This window comes from Vulpes lagopus, chromosome 10, assembly GCF_018345385.1.
Source record: "Vulpes lagopus strain Blue_001 chromosome 10, ASM1834538v1, whole genome shotgun sequence".
In the NCBI taxonomy this organism is placed as follows: Eukaryota; Metazoa; Chordata; class Mammalia; order Carnivora; family Canidae; genus Vulpes; species Vulpes lagopus.
Window position 1 is genome coordinate 38,803,767 of NC_054833.1, and position 14,794 is coordinate 38,818,560.

A 14,794-nucleotide genomic window follows, 5' to 3' on the forward strand; every position below is an offset into this window, starting at 1 on the left:
TGCCCATATCACAGGTCCATTGCAAAGACCTAACAATAATACAGACTTACATTTCTAACATTCTTTACCATTTTGTAAGGATGCTGCCAATGCTATCTTCATTGGTTCCCCCCAAAATAATGATGGTATCTATAACGTATTATTTCCCTCAATCTCTCAGCCCAGCGTCAGCCAAAACCCACAAAACAGCATCAACATTCTAGTTCAAAACAGGAAACCTAGCAGTTTGTCAATAAAGGCGAGTCAGCAGACCCAGGATGCTGTTTAATCCTGCTGAGATAAACAGGGTGCTTCTTAAAGGGGCTATTCTTCTGGGAGCATCCTGCTGTCTCTCCTGTAGAACCAACAGTGTGGGTGACACACAGAGGGAAAAGGGCAGGACGTGAGCAAGGAGGCTTTCAGCTGAATAAATAGTCTAGGCCTCCAGGACCGGTGGGTCACAAGGCTTGGAGCACCTCTTGAAGCCTCACTCAACAATCTTCAAGACAGCTACTGTCTATACCAACTGGCACCTGGTCCCTTTTCATGACCTCTTTCAACAAACACCGAGCCCTACTAAGTGCTAGGCAGCAGCAAAACTGTTGAGAGGGGGGGAAAAAGACCCAATATCCTTCTTCATGGGGTTTAGGAGACTCAGGTGGAGACACATTAAGTAATGCATCACATAACTACACCTCGCATTACAAGGGAGTTAGGTGCTCGATGAGCAACAGGTCACCCGGGCAACCAGAGGACAAGATGGGACTCCCGCCGGGAGGCAGCAATTGCCAGCGCACCCAGCATAGCACCCAGCACAGCGCTGCTCCCTGTAAGGTTGCCAAATGGGGATGAAGCACATGCTGGAACTCTCCAGCTGCAGCAGAAGCCACACCACCAATCAGTCAGGGGCCAAAGGCAGGAGGAGGGTATAATTACCCACCAAGTATCACACTCTAGGCAGGCGAAAACATGCTGTCTTCCAGCTGTTTGTGTACCATTAGAAAAGAAATTAAGATGTCATTAGACAGAAATTAAATAATGTGCATGTTGTCGTGAGAATAAAGATGCAAGCTGCCAGCCCCGCCTGAGCAGCGATTGCCCACACCCAGCCCCTTCTTAGAGACCAGCTCGAGAGGGAGGAAGCAGGGGATGCTTACCAGTTGTCTTGCCCTTGTAGAAAATCTTCATGTCCATCAGCCCCGTGAGCTCGCTCTTGAGAACCGCCATCTGGGACCCGCTGAATTTGGAAGCTCGGAAGATGCTGAGCTGTGACCAGTCATCCCAGTAGATTTCATTCTAGAAAGAAAACCTTTGCTCATCGGTCCAGCTCCAGGGTCTCCGATTCTAGACCCTCAGTAAGAACGAGGGGCCACCCATATGAAGGACACCTAACATTCATGGGGGAATGATCACCCCATCATCAAGATTTCACTGAAATGCAAAGCAGTGGTTTTATCCAGACCTCACCAAAGAGTCACACTGAAGGAACTGCCCAATGGAAACTATGTGATAAGTGTTCGAGTTTGACCACAGCCCGACCCTTTGGTTTGAAATCTGCTTCCCAACGTCAAGAAAAACCAACTGTTCTGTTCTCTAGAGTCAAAGCGGTAGTGCCAAGTAACACAGATGGTACGGAGTTCATCTGAGGTCATCAGGGCACGAGGTGAGCATGAGATGGAGACCCCAAGCCACAACGACCAGCACTCAGGGGCAAACAGGGATTTTCCTGTGAAACCACCTCAACCCTTAGCCTTCTGAACTGTGAGCAGTGAGCAGCCCAGACTCCTGGCAACTCTGTCTGACATCCATCTGTAAATGAGCTGATTTTCTAGAAGTCGGACAAGCATCCCTGCAACAACCCAAGACAGCAGCTCTGCACCTGCTCTAATGGACTGTCCAAACCAGGGAGCAAAGAAAGCCCCACCTTAAAGACAGCAATGGCGTAGGGGTGGGGGAGGTTGTCCAGGACGATCGAGCGCCGCTGGCCATCAAAAGTGATCCGCTCAATGCAGTCCAGGTAGGCGTCCGTCCAGTAGATCCACTGGTCATCCACAGAGATGCCATTGGGCCACTTCACATCCTCTGACACAAGACGATGGACGGCAGAACCATCCATGTTGCTCCGATAAATTCCAGGCTTCAGGTCCCCCCAGTCGGTCCAGAACATCACCCTGGTCAAAGCCGGGAAAGAACGCACATCACATCAGACCTCGGGTAACGGGAGCCAGATACTACCCCAATGAGGTAAGAAGCCTCTCTAGCAGTTAGTTCAGCAGGATTATTATTATAAGCTGTAATTATAATACTTAAAGCCACCAAATTTCTTGCCCCAAAATTCCTTTCCTGGAATTTTTCTACATATATAATCAAGTTATGTGAAGACAATGTACAGAGACGTTCATCACAGCATTGTTCATACCAGCAAAAAAATATGTATGTATTACGTGTAGAGACACAACACACACTTTTAGGTGGACGGAGAAAGTGATAGATTCTGGTACATACAAAAGAATATTATGATGCCTGAAAATCTCTAAGTGCTCACGTGAAAACAGCATCTTCAAGCCACGCAAAACGTTTTGAAAATGTGCAAAACAGTAAATATCCTACAATTCTATCTGATGCAGGAGTGTGCCTGTGTGTTTTAAGGCTATGTGCTTGCACATGGGTAAAAAAGAACTCTGAATGATACACGGCAAACTAACCCTGACTACCCCTAGGAAGTGTGGGGGAGAAGGGTTAAGAGTGAGAAAGGAAAGGAGGGAACAAATATTTTTCATACCATAAACTTCTTTTCTCTTAATATTTTAAATCAAGTACATATATTTTTTCTCTTAAAAAACAGATCTAATTCTCAATCATAAATACTAGAAGGATAGAACGCCTAATCCAGAATTTTCTTTCAGCTATGTTTCCTTAAGTTAAGAAATTAATAAAAAGCACCTTTGCATTTCCCAGGGGCATATGAATTGCTTGCAAGAAACTCTGCCCTAAGCTGGGGCGGGAGGGTAAGGAAGGAATGGAAGGGATTATAAGTTTGCATCATGCATCAAACTCAGGATAAAAATCCTTGCCATCTCCAACCAGGCCTGACTCCGCTCTATGAAAAGACTTTTAATAATACCTTTCATTGGAGAAACACCCCACAGATGTAAGACATCTGGATGTGGAGAGTCTGATGCTTGCTAACGAAAGGGAATGGAGTTACCCGACAAGATGACTGAGCTCTGGTTTCAAGACTCGAAATCAACAGTTTATTTCAACAGCCATCACCAGAAACAAGTTTGTGTCCAGCAGGTTGCACTTCCACGAGAACCTGTCTGCTGCAGCATCCGCCACACGCTGATTACCTCTGGGGCCATACTCACCCATCCTGGGGCAGGAGGACCAGAGCCCTGGGCCGATCAAGCACAGAGGAGTTGACAATCGTGAGTCGGAAGTCACCATCTGGATTAGCTACCTGACAAAAAGAGGAGTGGGGAGGGGCAGGAGGGGAAGCCGAGATGGATCTGAGCTCCCTGGGAAGGCCCCCATCACAGCTTCCTACTGGGCTCCCCCTACAGACCTGGGCCTCTGTGGCTGCCCCATTCCCCTGCAGACTCATCTGGGAAACCTGCCCTGATGTGCAGTCAGAATGAGCTATTCTCTCCTCTGGCTCATTGGACAATGCTCACAGGGTCTGACAGAGGAGCCAGCACTGCCACCTGCACCCAGTTCTGGAGGCAAGACAATAGATCTGCACAAAGTACTCAGTATGTATTATTTATTTAACCCACCTACGTTGCTCCATGCTCCAAAGCCACCAATGGTTCTACACTGTCCACAAAACAAATACACAGTGTCTCAGCTTTACAATTAAGAGTCTCCACAGGCTTTTAATTCTCTCTCCTCCATATTCTCTCTCCTCCACTTTAGCCCCAACAACTTCAGTGAGGCTGGCCATCTCGTGGTTCTCGAAGCCTGACATAGTCCTCCTCGTCCGTCTACTGTCACCATATCCCCTGCGGGGCCTGCCCACTGCTCTGCAATCAAATCGTGTCTCTCCCTTGAAACTCCCCTCCGGGCCCAGCTCCTCAGCTCACTCCTCTGACCCGCCTTCATCAACGAGCATCAGAGACTTATCTTACCATTCTGTACTAACAGTACCCGAGCTGTGTGCTGGGAGAGTATGGACAACTTATGCTTGACTGCATCCTTCTAGCACTTGGCAAAGTGCTGACCACACACAATTAAAGAAAGGAGAGAACCAAAATAACAAGACCACCGACGTACTACTCAGTATGTGCCTGGCACTGTCTTTTCACTCATTTCTCCCAACCGCACTGTGAGATGGACACTAGTGATCCTCCCCTCGGGCTCAGCTCAGATGCCACATCCTCAGGGCCTTCCCACCCAGCTGTGTAATGCTGCCCCACCCCAAAGCCACATGATCACACCATCCTGCTGGACGTTCTCTGCAGGACTCATCACTGTTAGAACTGATGGATTTATGTCTTCATTAGTTTCCTTTCTCCACTAACATCTCATCTTTAGCAGAACAGGAGCCTGGGTATCTCACCTACTGCTGTATCCTCACAGCCTCCAACCATACCTGGCACGTACCATGCCAGAAAAAGCACCCGTCGGACGACAGGGTGGATAAATGAACCTCTGTCTCACAGATGCAGAAACTTGCCTGGCTTCCTTAGCTACCAGAATGAAGACGGAACCCAGGTCTGGCTCTTAACTTTGTGGCTTTTGGCTTACAACTCCTCCAGACTCTCTGTGCCTCCTTGCTTCTACTGAAATTTCCACATGACCCACACCCCAGGCCTCCACATAGTCAGTACAGACAGGGGCGAAGACAATGCCCCAGGGCCTCAGTAGTGACTTCCAGGAGTTGAGTGTGCCTATAAGACGACTTTGGTGTTGGAGAGGCCCTTTCTTACCCTCACATCGCCTTGGATAGCTAAGGTGCAAATAAATTAACAGGGTTGTTGTGAGAACCAAATCAAGTAAATTCAACCAAAGTGGTTCCAACTGGGCTTGGCACGAAAGAAGCGCTCGCTGTCATCAATCATCATGATTATGACCATGATATGGTCTTAATTACTCTAATCGACTACAATAATACTACAGCGTGGATAATACAGGACTCTAATAATGCTATGGTGTTATATAATTATCATTATTGTTACTAGCACACGCTCTGGCTAGCCAAAATAGCACCATTCAGGGCATCTTAATGGAATCTCAGTTTGATGGGTGCAGGCATCCTGTTTTCACGTGGGACTTTTGGGGCAATGCCCAATAATTCTGAAACTATCCGCCTTTTCTTCCTTTCCCAGAGGCTCACCTGGTCCATTCTCTGGAATTCTCAAAGGATTTCTAGAGAAGCCTGGCACGCTGGCTCCTCCCACTGTGTCAAACCTGGCTCAAGGCCCAGATGCTGCCCCCTGAACAATTAAGGACAGGATGGAATACACGTACCTCAATCTTTTTAAAGCCAGAATCTACCCAATAGAGTAACTGGCTGAGGGGTTCAAAAGCCAAGGCTTCTACGGTCTCCAGGCCAGAATTGATGATCACTTCTTGCCCTGTACTCCCATTCAAACAGAGGCGCTATGGAGACAGGGGAGGGGAGAGAAAAGGTTGTGAGTGCTCAAATGACCTCGTGCCAACTCGGTCCCATGGATGGCCACCCTTTACTCCACTGGCTTTGACAGCCAAGGAATGAGATGTCTTTTATCAGTAAACTTTCCACATGAGCGAAGCCGGCTTCTAATAAAAGCTTTTCTAAAACATATTATGGCTTCCTGTTTCAAGCAGAATACCTAAACAGAACCTAATCATTGATATTACTCTGCATTTTCATTACAAACACTGGTTACCGAATGATGCTGTGTCCCAGTAATGAGGTCGGAGATTACTGACAAGCACGAGTCTGTTTGCTTTGAAAATAAATGGAACCAGACTGCTGTTATTTTTAAGTTCTTGTGGCAGCTTTTATAGGCTCCTCTCCCTCGGGAGGCTCCTGGCCATCAGGTGCTGTCTGGGACAGCTGCACGGCGCAGTCGCTGCCAGGGCCTGGAAAACCCAGGCACTGTATAATTTCTCTTGGGTAGGAAGTCCAGATAAAACTTGTTAGAATTGCTTTTCTAAAAAGGATTAAATAGGCAATGAATAAAGATCAAATAGCTCTCCTTTAAAATGCATGGGCTGGAGTCTATGGCTATCTATCTGGCCTGTGTGGGGATCTTTACAGCTCACTTCCTGGTTCTTGACTGTGTTCAAAATAGCTGAAATGGATAATTACGTGAACTGCGGGTAAGTCAAGTGTTACTGTATCATGGCTTGGGAAGAAGGACACTTCAGAGGCAGCTGCTGTGATAGTGACTCAGAATCCTACACTCTGAGACCTCAAATCTTCCCAGCAGGAAAAGTGAGGCCTCCTTTATAAGCCAGACTGAAGATCTAGGGCTCCTTCTGTCCTTCCCACAGGGACAGAGGGAGGCAGGGCAAGAAAATACTAAAACAGAAGAATGAAAAGTGTCACCTGTCAGCCCTGAAAACAGTCATGACTTCAAACCTCTAATAACCCATTTCCCGAGACTGTCCTGAAGGAAGCTTATTGGGATCGGGAGGTCACAAGGCATGGGCCCCCCACAAGCAGACCAAGGGTGGACGCACCTGGATGATGTCCAAGGCCAGGTCCGACCAATATAAGCAGTTGTGCTCATAGTCAAAATCCAGAGCCACCGCTGCCCGCAAGCCGGTGAGAGGCAACTGCTCGGTGGCTCCTGAGGCCAGGTCATAGCGGTGGATGGACCTCCGCATGGCGTACAGGATGAATTCATTCTCCTCTGCAGAGACACAGACAATGACAGAGAAGGTGGGCCTGGGGGACGCCGAGGAGGTTGCTAGCACGTCTCACCTATTTTCCCCTCACGCATACACCTCAGGGCCATTGGCACACGTCGTAGATCGGGTGGCACAGCGCAGGCATCAAGATTTCGAAGGTGCGTAAAATGAAATCCCATTTCCGCCTTAAGGAGCAAGGTCACTCCAACTCCCGTAAATCTGTTTGCTCATCTGCAAGCTGTCCTGTTACATTTGTTTTGTTCACTTAGATGCCCCAGTCATGTCCAACATCCATGCTCCTGAGCTCGTCCCAGGAGTCTTTAGAGTCACACGTGACGAAATAATTACCCCACTCAGCATGTTCTCACTCGTCCCATGACTGTATCACATGGCACCGTAATCATGTTGACCAGAGACCCCTGGTCCCTGAAGACTTGCAGCTAATCTGGATGTTCACCCATCCGATATTATTCGCAATGACACACAGCAATTCTATCAACCTATTATATTTTCAAAACAGCAACAATAACCTTTGTTCTCGGATACTTACAAAGCGTTTCCCAACATCATCATCACAAAGACTCTATTTCATCTTAAATACTATAAACGTGCATACTACGTGCCAGGCATCGTTTCACTGGTATAATGACTGCATAATGGAAGAACCACTATTAAGTCAATTTTACAAATGAGAGCACAGAGGTTAATGCACTCAAGGTCACACAACTGGTAAGAGGTGGAATCAAGGCTTGAACTCGGCAGTCTGAATCCAGAATCTGCGTTTCACCCACTACATGATGCTGCCTGCCACGATGCATTTGTTAAACATTGTCGTTTTTCAAGATGCAGAAATAGAGGCCCCGGGGGCTTAAGGAGACTTAATGTCAACGAGTAACTGGGAGAGCTGGTGCGCCTCTCTTCCACTTAGGGAGCAGGATGGAAAGCATCCAGATTCTTCCATAGTGGTGGAGACAGGCGACACACCTGAATCCATGTCCAAGGGTCCACTTGCCAATGTGTTGCAGATGGGATCTGAATCCCTCTGCTGCACACCTGCACAGTGACTGTTTCTCTCTTTCTTCCTCATTCCCTCATTCGGTGAGATCCCAGGGACTAGCTACCCACTCTGCATAGGCTTCAACAGAGACAATGCACCAAAAAATAAATCTATATGCAATTTTTTTAAAAAAAGATTTTACTTATTTGAGAAAGAAAGAGAGAACAAGCTGGGGAAAGGGGAAGAGGGAGAAACAGGCTCCCTGCTGAGCAGAGAGCCCAATGGAGGGCTTGGTTCCAGAACTTTAGGATCACGACCTAAGCCAAAGGCAGACACTTAACCGACTGAGCCACCCAGGCGCCCCTACCTACAATGTTTAATAAAAGTAAATTTGTGGGGATCCCTGGGTGGCGCAGCGGTTTGGCGCCTGCCTTTGGCCCAGGGCGCCATCCTGGGGACCCGGGATCAAGTCCCACACCGGGCTCCCGGTGCATGGAGCCTGCTTCTCCCTCTGCCTGTGTCTCTGCCTCTCTCTCTCTCTCTGTGACTATCATAAATAAATAAAAAAATTTTTAAAAATTTTTTTAAAAAAGTAAATTTGTGTTCTTTTTCTTTGGTTTCACTTCATTTCAAAAGTATCTAAGCCACCACCACATGGTAACTGATCTCTTCTGGTTTTCAAAAGAAGTTTCCCACTGTGCTTCCCAGTGAAGAGGATCCTTACGATGAAAGCTGCCAAGCCTGTAAGTGACACAGAAACCAAGGACTCTCGTCGAAGCTGCCGTGGAGAGCCACGGAGGATACACTCACGCAGCAAGCCTCCCACCCCTCGTTTCTAACATCTGCAAACCCCAATCTGCAGCTTCAGTTTTTCTTCTCACCACCCGATGCCCTTATAGCAGAGCCTGAGTCCAGAAATACTTGCCTTAGGATTAGGTCCAGAGGAAACTTCTGCTTTTCTGTGCTCAATGATTAACTTAGATAAGAAACAGAGAGGCACCTGGGTGCTCAGTGGTTGAGCATCTGCCTTTGGCTCAGGGCGTGGCTTTGGGGTCCTGGGATCAGGTCCTGCATCATTGGGCTCCCTGCAGGGAGCTTACTTCTCCCTCTGCCCGTGTCTCTGTCTCTGTGTGTCTCTCAGGAATAATTTTTTTTTTTAAAAGGAAAGGAACAGAATTCTTAGCCAATTCCAGTCATACCTGAGAACAGCCTGAACATCTGTGTTATTTTATAGTAATCATAAAGAAAGAATGACTTCATCTTTAAAAATCCTTCCAGGGGGATCCCTGGGTGGCGCAGCGGTTTGGCGCCTGCCTTTGGCCCAGGGCGTGATCCTGGAGACCCGGGATCGAATCCCATGTCGGGCTCCCGGTGCATGGAGCCTGCTTCTCCCTCTGCCTGTGTCTCTGCCTCTCTCCCTCTCTCCCTCTCTCTCTCTCTCTCTCTCTGTGACTATCATAAAAAAAAAAAAAAATCCTTCCAGGTGGGGTGCTTGGGTAGCTCAGTCAGGTTAAGTGTCTCTGCCTTTGGCTAAAATCATAATCCCGAGGTCCTGGGATTGAGTCCCCATACGGGGCTCCCTGCTTAGTGGGGAGTCTGCTTCTCCCTCTGCCTCTGCCCCTCCCCTGCTCGTGCTGTCTTTCTCTCTCTCTTAAATAAAATCTTTTAAAAAATTCTTCTAGATGACCTCCTCTTTGCAAAGATGCTACGGTTCCCATCAGCCCTGGGAAACCATCCTTTCCTTTCATGGTATGCCCCTGCCTTTTGTGCCAGGCATTTTCTTTTTCTTTTTTACATTTAGGAGGTGGGCCTACACTACAAATGTGATTTTTCCACTTTGTTCCCTGTTCTCTTTTTCTCCTCAGAAAATAGCTCTCCTCCCAGTTTAGATGGCTTTAAACAAACTGTTTTGTCCCTCACTGGATTATCTTCAGAAATGTTTATTGCAAAAGTATGTACTCCAGCCCTTAAGAGCAATCACTCAAACCCTACTCACCCAAACCCTCATCAATAACAGCTCTTGTGAGGAGCGTATTTGAATATTATCTGCTCATTTGCGAGAATCTGCTGAAGCCGCGTTCTTTTGAAGTCTCCACAGTGAGGGATGTTAATTACTCTGGTAATGATGGAAGATTAAATTAAGGAACTAATGAGCTTAGCATGAAAAACACAGGGGCGAGCTGGCAAGCAGGAGAGAACAAGGGGGGTGCTCTGCAGAGGAACACGCACTTCTCATGATCCAGCAGGCACTGATTGCTGTTCCATCAGACACCCCCGCCAGGTCAGCTCCAGCCATCTACCTCAGGAAGGGCTCCCAGGAAACAAGGGAGCTTTGCACGAATAAGCAGTAGAAACAGCAGGAAAGGAAAGGTGGCTAAGAGATTAACTATTTGCGAGGGTCTCCTCATTTTGAGGCTAGACTGCAAATAACACACCACCTGCGCCATCACCCATCAATTTAAAGCATGTGTGGACCACACTATTCCTTTACAGCCTGTGTACTCCAAAGTTTTTCCTAATGAGCATAACTAATGATCACCTAAAATGATGGGAATGACACTCCTCTGCCACTTGGGTGATGTCCAGGGAAGAGCATGGGTCTGAAGAGTCTGAATTTGAGCTGTCTCTTAACAGATGTATGACCTGCAATAGGCTGACTAACCCTTTCCTTTGAACATGCCTCTTTATTTAAAAAAAAAAAAAGAAAAAGGAGCTTATTACAGGATCTGCTCCACTGGGTCGTGATAAGGATTACAATGAGAACACGTGGAAAAATACATTAAAATGTGTGAAGTTTCACTGAAGTACTTGCTATTATTATTACTATAAAAATTAAGGTAGACCACTTAGTGAATTCCCCAAAAGCCACGAGTCTCTTTATATTCAACTCAGACAAACAGATCAAGGAACATGCAAAAGCCCCCCACCCCCACCATGCCTAAGATACAAGGCACGCAGAATAAACACTTCAACAAATAAAAGGGATTTTCCTCAAAAAATACTTCCCATTCCTATAAAAGCCCAAGGCTATAAATAAATTTGGCTTTGATTTCCCCAAGTTTAGGGAAAAAGGGAAGTTCAGTGCTGCTTGTAATTTCCATGTTTCTCCTCCATTGTTAGAAGGGCTGCAAGACTAGACCTGGGTGAAATCATGAGGATGCTAGAGTGAGTATCTCAAGATCTCAAAGGCAAGAAACCACCTCTTACCTGCCAAGGGACACGGGACCAGTTCTCCTTCCAGTCGTGTTTCAACGTCTCCTCCACTGCAAGTGTCCCCAGAAATCTTCCGATAGCTGTCATCCCCCAACCCCAAGAGCAAGAGGTCAGACACAACCAAGAATATAAGTCTCCATAACTGGAAACCTCTTCCTATCCACAGACAGTGGCATCCATCCATTCATTTCCTTACAGAACAAGAAGGATGTGTATTCATTCTGAATTGGTCCTGCTTATGGTTACGTTGGGCAGCCCACACCATTGGGAAGGCTGCCCTGGCCAAGAGTTTACATAAATATCTCTTCAACGAACTCCTATAAAGATGTATCCTTGCCAAATTCTATGACTTAGCCCATAGTGAGAGCTGCAGCGAATTTCACAGATTTGCATGGGGTTTTTTTCTGGAGTAGTAGAGTTTGCATACTAATGCTAAATACTGCCCAAGCTCCCTAAGAGATGCCAGCTTGGATCCAAGCACCTGGAGTATGAAAGGAACCCAAGAGGCCCTCTCTGTTCTCAAACCCAGGGTAGACCCCTCGTGTCCCGCGCATGGCGACCATTGTGAGACATACCCTCTTGTTCTCCTGTAAGTAGAACCCACAGGACAAGGCATAGGAGGAGCGTAGGACTTCCCAGAAAACTCAGGATCCGGAACACAAACCTCTAAGAAGAAATCTTCACTCATCTTGAAGCCAAAGTCACTAAAAAAGGCAATTGGGGTCCGTGAGGGCCGTTAAATACTTCAGGCATGTCAATACCAACCCTTGTGACATCTCCCAGACTGCCTATCACTTTATTGTAAGCTACTTCCTTTGTCCCTTTAAAGAATACCCACCTGGGCAGCCCGGGTGGCTCAGCGATTTAGCACCACTTTCAGCCCAGGGCCTGATCCTAGAGACCCGGGATCGAGTCCCACGTCAGGCTTCCTGCATGGGGCCTGCTTCTCCCTCTGCCTGTGTCTCTGCCTCTCTCTCTTCTCTCTCTCTCTCTTTCTCTCTCTGTCTCTCATGAGTAAATAAATAAGTAAATCTTTAAAAAAAATACTCACCTTTTTACATTAACACATTTTCAAAAGAAACTTTATACCTGAACCATACCTGAACCATGATTGGAAAACCACCATCATATGCCAAAACAATACACATCATTACCCCCAAAACAAAACAATATTAATTTTTTTAGCTGGATCCAGTTCCCTCCCCAAGGCTCTGGGTCTGCCGGGTCTTTGTTAAGAGGCATTAGCAAATGTTCAATAGTTACTAGCACCCAGTGATACTTTCTCCTTGATGTGATTAGAAGAACTAAAAGAGGAAATTTCAAAGAATAATCTTTTTCATTAAAGATTCAATGTTATTTAAGACCATGTCCACATACTACCTAAAGTCACCTGGGGTGTCTCATCCTGAACTTAGGGACATAGTGCTTTGGGCCACAAGACCTTCCGCCATTTGGGGGCCACATCTCTGCCAAAACACCCAGCTCCAGGGGCAGAGTCCTGGAGTAAGAAGCAGAGATCTGGGTCTATCCCGACTCCACCCTTCACAGCATGACTTCTCAACAATCCCAAGAAGAGGCAACTGCACTAAGTAATTCCCAAAGCCCTGCCCCAAACTTAAATTGTAACTCAAAGGGATTTTCCACATTGATGTGCTCTACTCAAAAGGCTTCATTTACTCTATTCAGTCCAGCCAATACTTACTTAACACCTTCTCCACAAGAAGTATTAACAGGTACAGGGCTAAGCAGTTTGTGTATTTATTATGTCATAATCCACATTTAGCAATTTGCAGAAATTTTTCAGAAGGCAGGGTTTTATTACTCTACCAAATAGATCTCTTTTTTTTTTAATGAATTTTTTTTTTTTTTTTTTTACCAAATGGCTGCCTAAAATCTTTTTGGAGGGGTAGGTGGAGCATTAGCTAATTACTTATTTACCTCCGATGGCAAAGCACCTGTTCTTAGTAAGATTTCTTCAATCTCTAGGTCATGGCCTAATAGGCTGTGAATACACACTGGAGTGCTAAACCCAGCTTCTGAAAGAGACTAGCTCTGAAATCAGGGAACATACGGGCCAGTGGCTGGGCGTCCCAGAGAGATCAGAAAGGACTGTCAAAAGCAACCAGACTTTCCGATGTAGTTGTCACTCAGGAACCGAACTAACGCACAGATACTATAAGCTCATGCATTCTCATTTCCCCTCCTGCTGTCCACCTTTAGACCATCTCCCTCCGCAAGGCCCCAGTCCAAGGCCACCGAACATTTCCAAGAGCCACACAGTCCAGCCACCCCCTTTCTAGCAGCTACACACACAGATGGCTTGAGTCATCACCCTCATGATCTCATATGGCCTAAAGCCCAACTCTGTGAGGGACAGGGCAGGTGGATTTCTCAATCTTTAAGACTCAGCACCTAGTGATCTCCATGAGTAAGTTGAGGCGAGCATTGGTAGACCAGTGGGAGCCAGGCCTTTGTTCAAAGAAGGCACACCAGCCTCCGGTTTCTGGTGGTGGGGGTTGTTGGTTTGGTAGAAGAGAGGCAGATTTTAGAGAAAAAGCATAGTAGTAGTCATTAAGGAAAAATCCCAAAGAGTTGTTAGATTTTCCTTGCATGTTTCTTATTTCATTTTGTTTTGAAGTAATAATGGGGATCAAGGAAGAGAGAAGAGCACTATAACCTTTTCCACAGAGGACCCCTACAGTCAGGGGGACCTCGGGCCAGCAAAAGCTCTCAGAATAGAATTACAATTTGGGGGTATCTAAGGGAGAACAGAAGGCAGCAAAGGGGCATTGAACCTCTGTGGTTTTGCAACAGAAGGGTCAACGCTGTTATTTTAGAACCACCGAGCTTTCAAAGGGAGTACGCGTCTTGTACTGTCTAAAACCCTGCTGTTCAAAGGATAGGTTTACAGATAAGCAGCACCGGGATCACAGGGAGCCTAGCAGAGCTAGCTAGAGTCAGAACCGGCATGTTAACAAGATCCAAGGTGATTCACGTGCACTCACATTTCAGAAGCCACTGGTCTAGGGCAGGACTTGGCCCGACCTAGAGAGCTGTTCTTGTAAATCAAGCTTTATGGGACCAGAGCCGCACCCATTCACCTGTGGCTGCTTCCGTACCACCACGAGCAGTTGTGGAGCTGCCAGCAGAGACCATATGGCCTGCAGAGCCTAAAACATTTACTCCGTGGCCCTGTTCCAACCTCTAGACTAGGACATATCAGAGGCCTCTGGCTTTTGTCAAGATAAGTGTGGCTTCCCAAAGCAAACTTTAGGTTTTATGTGCCTCAGCAACTATTGAGAAAGGAGTTACATGCTCTATCTAGTTTGATACTCATGCTCTGCGGATCGTCCTGCCTGGCCTGGAGTGATTCCATGCTCAAAGCTCAAAGGACTGCCTAGGGGCTCCGAGACCCTACATGCTTTACTTCTAGAATTATCTAAAGCCAGGCTCTCATCAAAAGCCTTCAAAGGGGGCATCTGGGTGACTCAGTCGGTTAAGCGTCTGCCTTCACCTCAAGTCATGATCCTGGGGTCCTGGGATCAAGCCCCGTGTCGGGCTCCCTGCTTGGTGGGGAGTCTGCGTCTCCCTCTCCCCCTGACCCTCCACCTCCCTCATGCTCTCTCGCACTAATAAATAAATTAAATCTTTAATTCAAAAAAAAAAAAAAAAGCCTTCAAAGCCCCTCATCCTGCTCTTATTCTGCTCACAGAATAAGGTCTGTACCCCTTCTGCCTCTACCCTTAAGTATCAGCTCAGCTCCAT

General features: G+C 46.8%; 1 protein-coding gene across 2 annotated transcripts in view; it reads right to left on the bottom strand.

Annotated features, from left to right (window-relative positions):
* Positions 1-14,794, bottom strand: part of SORL1 (sortilin related receptor 1) — a 154,401-nt gene that overhangs the window by 61,217 nt on the left and 78,390 nt on the right. For both annotated transcript variants that reach the window (XM_041770729.1, XM_041770730.1), the window contains 7 exons: positions 11,605-11,733; positions 11,024-11,109; positions 6,649-6,821; positions 5,449-5,580; positions 3,348-3,439; positions 1,904-2,150; positions 1,137-1,275 (listed from right to left, as the gene is read on the bottom strand). In XM_041770729.1, the coding sequence (XP_041626663.1) occupies positions 1,137-1,275; positions 1,904-2,150; positions 3,348-3,439; positions 5,449-5,580; positions 6,649-6,821; positions 11,024-11,109; positions 11,605-11,733 (998 nt within the window). The remainder of the gene's footprint in view (positions 1-1,136; positions 1,276-1,903; positions 2,151-3,347; positions 3,440-5,448; positions 5,581-6,648; positions 6,822-11,023; positions 11,110-11,604; positions 11,734-14,794) is intronic.